This window comes from Pygoscelis adeliae, unplaced genomic scaffold (genome assembly GCF_000699105.1).
Source record: "Pygoscelis adeliae isolate BGI_AS28 unplaced genomic scaffold, ASM69910v1 Scaffold54, whole genome shotgun sequence".
Classification (NCBI taxonomy): domain Eukaryota; kingdom Metazoa; phylum Chordata; class Aves; order Sphenisciformes; family Spheniscidae; genus Pygoscelis; species Pygoscelis adeliae.
Window position 1 is genome coordinate 1,632,942 of NW_008824982.1, and position 9,323 is coordinate 1,642,264.

A 9,323-nucleotide genomic window follows, 5' to 3' on the forward strand; every position below is an offset into this window, starting at 1 on the left:
GGTGGTGGGCCATGGAGGAGGTCATGGCGGCGGCTTCCCTCTGAGAGGCACAGGTGCTCAGGTGAGACACGAGTCTAACGCGCAGGGGGTCAGATGTGTCGAGACCTTCCACCGAAGTCAGGTACCTCGCGACTTCTGTCAAGCACTCCCGGAAGCCAATGCTCATGAAATCCATGGCCAGGGAATGAGCGTCAAAATAACCTGCAAGGGGAGGGCAAAAGATGCATTGAGTGTCGATCCGGTTTCCCAGCCAGCATGAGGTGACACGGCTAACCCGGTCCTCGCTCAGCCGCCAGATCTCCCATTTACGGGTTAAGATTTGCAACGCGAAAAGTTTGTTCTCTGATCTGTAAATGATTTGTGTCACCATCCCTGTAATGCAATAGGCTGCAGTTGTTTTTGCAGACTATACAAATGAAAAGAATTAAGTCCATAAGTACTCATGATACTTAAAAAGATATACGATGCCTCTCCTGAAATTCCTCGGCAAGCTGCTGCAGTGCAATATTGACCCTGCACGTGTGTGTGAACCAGACGTTTATTCACACAAAGAAACAGGCTGGAGATCAGAGAGCTTGCATGTACTACCCTGCCTTTTCTTCCCTACGCTGGCATTCCTAGTAATGCCCTCAAACTATTTCTCGACATTGTGAGATAGTTGTAACTGCTGCCGGGGTCCCATCTACTTCACAGAGTCATTAAGACAATATGACATACGGTGTTATTTAACTACAAACTAAAAACATCTTGTCATGACTCTGCACACACACAATAAAAAGCTTTACTGAGAAAACGTTTTATGTAATGCCATTGCTAATTTGGAGATGGAAGACTGACAGTCATATGGCCCATGAGGTATTTCAACAAACAGCAACTGGAGCTCCACAGGCTTGGGACAAAAAAGCATTTGGAAAAAAGAAAAGCCTTATTAAATGCACATGAAAAGATACTCCCTTTCTAAAAGGGTCTAGCATCAAATCTAGTGCTTAAGTTGCAGCTCATCAACTACAAAAACCTATTCCAGTTTTTGGAATTTTCCTATTTTAGTTTAAAAGTAGTCTCCTTGGGGGAACAATGTCCTATCCGCTCCCAGGCTGGCACGGCATTTTTTCCTCTTGCTTTCAGTGAACATTTTTAGGTATGTGTGACTATGATGTGTGTTAGTATATAAAGATCAAGTGCCCTTATTATGGAGGAATGTGGCAGAAATACCTGCATTAGGCCTTGCACTCTCTGGCATGAAATAATCTCAGTCTTTCGGAAAAATGCTAGCACCTTAGATAGTTGTTTTCACTTTTATCAACTTTCAAGCAAGAAAACAGCCTTTCTGTCACTGCACGCCCGCATTATGGGATTAACTTGGGCACATTTATAGACATCGCCCCAAATCCCCTGCCTGCTGTATACCCCTTCTTGCCAAATTACAACAGCGATTTTGACCCAGGCTGCCTTGCTGATCTGAGGCTGTACGAAACCTGAGAGAAACGCTGGCTCAGCCAGCAGATCGGTGAGCATGAGGGGTCGAGGACTTGTCTCGGCAAGCACTGACTCCTGCAGTTTTTTCCCAGGTCCACTGCGACCAAGCAATCTGTGAAAACGCCACGGTTTGAGTGAACTCCTGAGAAACAAATGCCGGGCAGGCCAGCGGTGGCGAGCTAGCAGGGTACCTGCTCGGGTGCCAGCCAGCCTGGCATGGGGACTGCCTCCGCGCCAGAGGCTCCAGGACCTCCGGTGGCTTCAGAGGGGCTGTCGCGCAGCCAAAGCCGCCTCCCGGCTCTGGCCACGAGTCAGCCAGCCTGGGAGTCCTGAGAGCGCGCAGCTCAAGCCAGGGCTTCCCGGCCTCCCTCCCTCCGGACCGGAGGAGACGTGGGGGATGTGGTTGTCACCAGCTTCCCCTGAGTGTGAGCTGCTGGCTCTGTGACGAGCCGTCCCAAAGCCCTGGTGATCCTGGCTTCCTCTCAGTCTCCTACGGTGGCCGAGACATGAAAACAGAGGGGAGATGAGAGCTGGGACTCCCAGGTTCCATTATGTTTCAATTTTGAAGGTTATCTTTTCCAGGTTTCCCCTTTGCTAGCTTCCCCCTTCTGAGAGAGACTTAAAAATGTTGTTTCTTGTTTCTTTCCAAAACCCAAGAACATCCTCCACCACCACCCACATGCATACACGCCGGCATTTTGTAGTGAATGGGAAGTCTCGGTTTTCCTTCAGCTATCCTGGTAACCCACCTGCTCTGCACACAGGACACCAGTTAAGTCATTTGAGCTATATTAATCCATGTGGCTGACCCAGGTGTCAGTCACCCACGCTAAATTTGCAGTGAAGCTGCAATAAAACAACACCGAAGTCCCAGCGAGCTACTCGCTGTTGACAAATTACTCCTCCCCTGTGCTTGCTTGCATGGTTAGCAAAAAGCCCTGGCCCCAGGCCAAAATAATAACTCAACGTGAACAGGACACCATTGCCCGCACCTGCGTCAGGGTGGCGGAAACACGGAATCTGTGCAGGACCTCAGAGGCGGCAGCCTGCCTGCCTGGGCAGCTCTGAAAAGCAGAGAAGGGATGGGAGCCACATCGGTTTTCTTCTGCCATGCCCACCTCGGGCTCAGCACGCTGAGCAGCGGATGACTCCACCCTGGCTTTCTTAGCCCCAGGCATTCCCCATCGTGGGTGTCCTCCATTTCTGTGTGAGGAGGAAGAGGACGAGCTCTCCCCAGCCCTCAACACAGGGGAGCATAAGGGTATCAGGACCCTGCTGCGATAATAGCTTTGATCCATAGGAAAAATGATGGAACTCATTTTTTTGCTGATCCAAAAAAGTTTCTGGCTCGGAAGATGAGTTACAAAGTGGGAATAACTACACTTGCAAATAAAACAAATGTCTGCCTTAAAAACACCCTAAGAAATTATATTTAAAGCTGTTACTTAGGTTGTGAAGTAAAACATTAAGCAAGCAGGAAACGCAGGCTTAAACTTTGCCCGGTACTAACTTGCAAACCTCTTTTTCTTGAAAGTTTCTTAATCCATGCAGTGAGATTACTCTTATCTCTGGGTCAGAAGGAGAAGATAAAGTCATAGTATTTGTGAAGCAGTTGGGTGTTATATCGATGTGCCACCTGCGACCAACAGGGCTGTGTATGGCGTGAAGGTGGCTGCGGTTGCACACCCGGCGGCAGTGGGCTCATATGGGTGTAAGCCGGCATCGCCTCTCCCCGCACCCCGACGCTTCGTCCTTCCCCGCACCGCCCTCCGGCAGCCACAGGCACGCCGGTGTCAGCCGGGGCAGGGAGAGGCACGGCAGCGGCGGTGGGCCAAGGAAGAGACCGCAGGACCTGGGACTGCTAATAAAATCCAGCTTGTCTGGCTGCAGCCAGGGGCCGGGGCTCTGCCGACACCTCTCTCTGCCCAGCAGCTCCCACCCCAGGCACGTCATCCCCTGCCCTGCTAGCTGGGCCACCCGACCTAACCCAGTTATAAAATAATCCCCCACATACTTTTTTGGGGTAGGGAGGCAGGGGAAGGAGGGTTGACCTCCTGGCCCTCCCACTCTTGGTGCAAACATCAGAGGGGTGGGAGCTGGTGCAGTTTTTAAGAGGGATGATGTGCAGCGTGAAGCAGGGGTGAGGTTAGGATAGCTGAGCTGCACGTCGCATGTGGAGGATGAAGTGAAACAACCACCGCTTCCCTCAGCAGCTGAGCGTTGATCGCCCCATGCACCAAGTGAGACAGAGCTTGTGGGAAAGCCAGCACGCAACTATGCAATTAAAGACGGCACCATCACGCACACACACAGAGGATCTGAATTCAAATTGCACAAGCATGATTAATTCTGGTGTTCTGTAACTTTCAAGAGTGTAGCTTTACCAACTAAATAGTTCTTTTTAAAGGACGTTTTAAATATAAAAATTAGGATTTTTTTTTAATTTAATTTTGCACATTTTCCGAGGAATCAAGAGGTGTATCTGTTATATGAAGGGCAATAAAATCCCTTTCACCTCTTATGAAAAAAGCTACCCATAAATTTTAAGCTTAAATGGACTCCTAGCAAAAGCCTTTTAACACCTAGAAAATACATATGTCAGCTCGGTGTTAATTTCCACAAATAACAGAACACCAGCCTTCGACATGCTTTCCTATAACCATCTGTTGTTAAGCATGCACTGATTCTAAGTTGAATTCTGTAATCGCGGCAAGGTACAGAAAGGAGCAGTAATTCAGTCATGGGCTAAAAACTTTTGAGTTTAATCGAAAAAGTAAGAGACAGAGCAGCAGCCGCCTCTTTTCTAGCCTTTACTTACATGGCAGAATGGGTCAATGAAAAATCAGCTGGTTTCCATTGCAACAATTTGAATCGTAATCACAGTCGATGGCACGGGACGTGGGACCGCGCTTACAGGAGGCCAGCAAGTTTTTCACTCCAAATAAGTTCCAGAATCATGACTATACAGAATATCTCATGGGTGGCTGAAATCATTTGGCCTCCAGCGTCGGGACTGTCAGCTTGCAGAAGCGAGGTACGCTCGACTCCCGGCAGCCGGCTGATCTAGTGGGTCAGCCAGTGCGGTCCCTGCGTCACGCCAGCACCCACTAACAGGGAGCTAGCCAGACCTCTGACACACAAATACAGCATATAAATACGAGTGCAGAGAGCACTGCTAGCCGTCTGCCTGTCTGCTTTATCAGATACCTGGAGCTGCACAGAGCAAGATTGGGGTTTGTTCTGGCGAATGAGACGGTCCAACCTGGCATTTAAAAGTCTTTCCAGAACAAAGAAAATACAGAAACAATGAAAGTTCCTCTCCATCCACTTCCTTCGGTATAGCTGCTGGATAATGAGGTTTAGCATGGGTTTTGTGCTACACAATTGTTGCCACAAACCTCCTGTTTATGTTTGGTGTTTGTGTATTTGTTTTGTCTCCCTGTGCAGATTTCAGTCCTCTTTGGAAACCCCAAACAAATCTCTGACTGGGCTGCCTGTGAATGAAGCCTTTACTCCCACAGTGTTATGAAAGCAAACACAAGCCCAGGGTCAAGTGCTTCTTTTGTCCCAGTAGTTCTTTCCCACGAGTTCAATCCTGCCATTAGCATTGATTTCCACTCCTTTAATCTGGAAACGCCTATCACGGCTCCTCAAAGCACTTTTTTTGCTGAGATTTCCCCAAATATTAGAAAAGAAACCGTCGGCTCCTTACCTTTACCTCCCGTCGCCTGCAGCATCTTCAGATGGTCCACTGTCATTTGCAGTATTTCCGCTTTTTCTAATTTGGCAGATCCCTTTGAGATAAGAGACTCATATAAACAAAGGCTTACAAGTACTAGAAACTTTCATTTGATATACTTTCCACTGAGCTCAGCCTTATGGTTTCAATTTCCCCTATCGTTAGACATTCTCGGCTTAATTCTTTCGCGAGCATCTGCCTCCCAGACTTTGTCTAAGGACTAATGCCATCCCCTGTCTAGCAATACAAGCAGCAGCAGCACAACTTTGCTTTATTAAGGCTATAGCTCAGCGTAGCTCTGGCCACGAAGATAGTGCAGAGATGACGTCTTCATGAAATGAGAGAAATACATAACTTTCTGGGCTTTCTTTTTAACGACAAACACAAACGGAGAGCCGGCAGGACAGGTCTGCACAGTGATCGATGGAGACCCTGCTGCAACATTTTTTTTCTGCTTTTACCAGTAGGTGTCCCTGTGGACACACACCGAGAAGTATCCCTCTTTCTTAATCGCCTATTACTTTTCGACATGTCATTTGGCTGCTGAATATTCTATCCTCATTCTCGACTGAAAAAACAACCCCACAGTCCACCGTATTTTAAGTTAGCGAGAGGCCTAGTTTGCAGGGACATGAAGCTACACACTGTGAAAAGGGAAGAGTTTAGCTTCTCTGTCAGTAAAAATCTCTTCTGTTACTGAGGGTGACTCACAGAGCCACAATAGGTGCTGGAAAAGTATAAAGTACAACTCGAAAGGCAGTATTACAATATTAATCTATAAATAAAACTATTTTGCATGGTAGCATTCCCTGGAATAGCTGGAGCACGCCCAGATGACTGAGTTTACCACGCAAATGTTATTCCAGTGCAAGCGATCATCCCTTGGCATCAGTTAAAACCAGGGCTGCACAAGCTTCAGCCACCGGCGAATCGCATCCTGCAAGCCAAATTCTTCTCTTACTTATCATCCGGGCCGCCCCACTGCCATCGGCCGTCCTGCAGCCTCAGCCGGCTTCACCCAGGTTGCAAGCGTGCAAGTTAGTTGGTAAGGCTTACACCCTCCTCTGCAGCCCCGCTTCGCTAGCGCTAATCTCTGCAAGGGACTCTGGAGAGCAGAGCTGTGATTTGGGGAGGGAAGGAGGGAGGGAGGCGGAAGCGAAACTAAACCTCCAACGTGGAAACTTCAGTGAGCTGAATGTCAAGGAGCTGGAAAAGGACTGATGGCTTTGTCCTTGGCATATTGCAGAAAAATGGTGGGGCTTTCTGAACAGAATACAGCGCGCACTCATTTTTACGCCAATACATTTTTGTCAATCCGCTTATTGCCTTCGGCGCTTTCCTAGGTTGGTGCGCGTGTGAATTTTTGGTCAGAAGTCCCCATTTTACATGCGACTACATCCTGTACTTTTCTCAGACTTCATCTTTTCCACAGACACAGTACAAGCCATCTCAGTGAGAGTGACTAATAGCTAAAAACTGCATGGCGCTGGGTAATTTCCAAAGGCTCTGTAGGACTTGTTTTATAATGTTTGTGGTTTTTAAGAAGTAAACAATCAAATGGGACAAACAACTGTTGTCTCTTGCCCCTGTTTATCTAGCTGGAAATACCTCTGTTGCCCCATTTTGCCAGAACCTATGGAAGGGCACAGTTACAACTACTAGTTATTAAAAGCGTATTGCAGGTGACACAAGTGATGCTTTCACCATGATAACAATATTTAAAATTTCTTTTTAGCTTTTGTTCAGACCAGGGATGTAACAGGCCTAATATGGTGCGGTGCTTGCCACGCAGTTACCACTGACGTTCAGCACCTTGCAATCCTGCTCTCAAATTTTACTTTCTGTTTTTTGTTTTACTACTACAAGAAAGTCAGGTTCTTTATTTTCAGCTGGTTCCTTTTTATTCAAATGTAGTGTCAATTGCACATATCCATAGATCTTCAGATACCTCCAGTAAAACAGGAACAAGGCCAAAAACTGAATCAAAGCCCCAAAAATAAGAATCAAGATATGGAAAAGTAAATAAATAATTTAATTTGAATGGCATAAACAAAATGCCCTTCTCTACAGAACAGATTGTATTCTAACTTTTCGGTCTGTTCTTTCATGACCAAGGAGCTGAACCAAAGTTAGCTGGATCCTTCCAGCCTTCCCACTGAACACTTTCTCACTGAAAGTCTTCGAACATATCACTAACTTCGCTGGCTCACACGAGGTGGGCCTATTCCCTCTCCTAATGCCCTGGTTCTAAAGAGTCATTTTAAAACGTGAATAATCCAGACTGTCTGTTCCCTTTTCAGGAAACTGGATTGATTAGTCTGCAACTGAAATACAGACTAAAAAATAAAGGTTTCTTAAAGTAGGGGTGAAGGAGGTTATATTTAAAGATTTAGACAGAAGGCTAATTGACATAAAAGTTTGGGCGAGTTGTGTTGGGTTTGAGTATTTTTTTAACTACGGAGTAAAGTGCATTTTTAACAAAACCACTACTGGAATTCATCGAAAGAACAGAGGCACCATGAACACAGTTACCCTTAAGGGAAAAACAAGCCAAAGAATGGAAATGTTTTTCAGCCTTATAATGAATTATGTTTCTAATAGTTTCGCCACAAGAAAGCATTTTATTGAAATGCCTGCTTTGTGCCAGATCAGGACACATACAATATTATTTTAATGAGTTGGACAAGAGAACTAACATTGCCAGATGAGATACAGAATTACAAAAAAAAAAAAAGGGCTTACTTGTTTTTCAAAAGCAGTTGGCACAAGCCGCCTCAGCTCTGATAAACTGTTATTTATACGATCACGGCGCCTTTTCTCTATAATCTATTCCCAAAAAAACAAAACACATGAAGTTTATAAAAAATGTTGAAGGGCAAAATCACAGCACACATGCAAATTGTCACACGGGAAAAGAATTAAACGCAACGTACCCCTCTTCTTTTCTTTCTGGCCATAATCTGAGATGTCGTTGTTGGGGAATTTGATCGAATGACAGAACTATTACTTTGCCTGTGAAACAATAAAAGTATGTCAGGTGTTGCACAACTTGACACTGCTCTCTGAAGACACCTTAGGTCACCATATTAAGTGTGCATAGTCCCTCTCATGCCGTTTTCAGTGCTTAGAAGATGCGCTTTGCACTGCACAGTATTTTTAGAGAGAGAGAGATTTCACTTTTGATTGCCCCAGCATGCATGTTGAATTGACAGAACACTCTGTTGGAAATAAAGTCCCTTTCTGAAGACAGTTCACTGCCCAGCTCAGCTGATTTCGTTTCCATTGCATAGCCCTGCCTACCAAACACAGGCCGAAGAACCGAACCCAAAACCACGTGAACCATCTCTATATGCTAACAGCAGTGGCAAGCACATGTGTCCCATGCCACAGGTTCTGCCTGGCCTGCTAGGTTTTGACGTTCCTGCCCACTGCTACACGCGTCAATAGATGCTCAAGTACAAAGTCAGTGGCCCAGCCCGGGTCTGTTGCGTTGTCCCGCATCAGGAACAGAATTCAAAAACCACTTTTAAGACTACACTACCCACAAGTACAAAAAGGTTTTTATTTCACCATGAGCGAGCAAAAACTCCAGTAGCTTTTGATACTCATTTAGCCACTGGTGCGGACGGGACGGGGCTCCGGTGCATGTGCCTCTAAATTGGCAAGACCAGCTTTGAAAACCAGCGCCGTCCCCGCGGAGCTGGCGGGCCGGCCTCCGTCGGCAAGGGCCACAGCTCACCCTCGGCTTGCACAGGGGGTCTGCTGAGGTTACCCTTCAACTGCCGTGGATCCCTGCTTGCTTTCCACAGCTCATTTCCCCCTGGCGCCGATTCCCTTAGGTTGTTCGGCCTGCTCAGGAGCTATTTTGGAAAAGATCTGATTGAAAACGGCCAATTAAGCGGAGCTAATCAACCGCAGCCTGCTGGCTCACAAGCCACTTGAGTGCTCTGCGTAATTTCGAGGCTCGGGCAGCTAGACCGCGGGGCGAATTCTTGGGGGGCTATCAACAAGCTGCTAGTTGACCTGGCGGGGGACAAAACCGCACCCCGCTTCGCAGGCGGGGGGCCGCCCCGGCCGGGTTTCCCCCTCGCTCTGCCCCATGCCGGGG

The 9,323-nt window shown here is 47.1% G+C and overlaps 1 protein-coding gene across 1 annotated transcript in view; it reads right to left on the minus strand.

Annotated features, from left to right (window-relative positions):
• Nucleotides 1-9,316, minus strand: part of HEY2 (hes-related family bHLH transcription factor with YRPW motif 2) — a 9,819-nt gene extending 503 nt beyond the window's left edge. Inside the window, exons 1-5 of the mRNA XM_009325677.1 lie at nucleotides 9,261-9,316; nucleotides 8,149-8,227; nucleotides 7,958-8,041; nucleotides 5,189-5,270; nucleotides 5-201 (exon numbers count right to left, since the gene is read on the minus strand). Of these exons, the coding sequence (XP_009323952.1) occupies nucleotides 5-201; nucleotides 5,189-5,270; nucleotides 7,958-8,041; nucleotides 8,149-8,227; nucleotides 9,261-9,316 (498 nt within the window). The remainder of the gene's footprint in view (nucleotides 1-4; nucleotides 202-5,188; nucleotides 5,271-7,957; nucleotides 8,042-8,148; nucleotides 8,228-9,260) is intronic.
• Nucleotides 9,317-9,323: the final 7 nt, after the last annotated feature.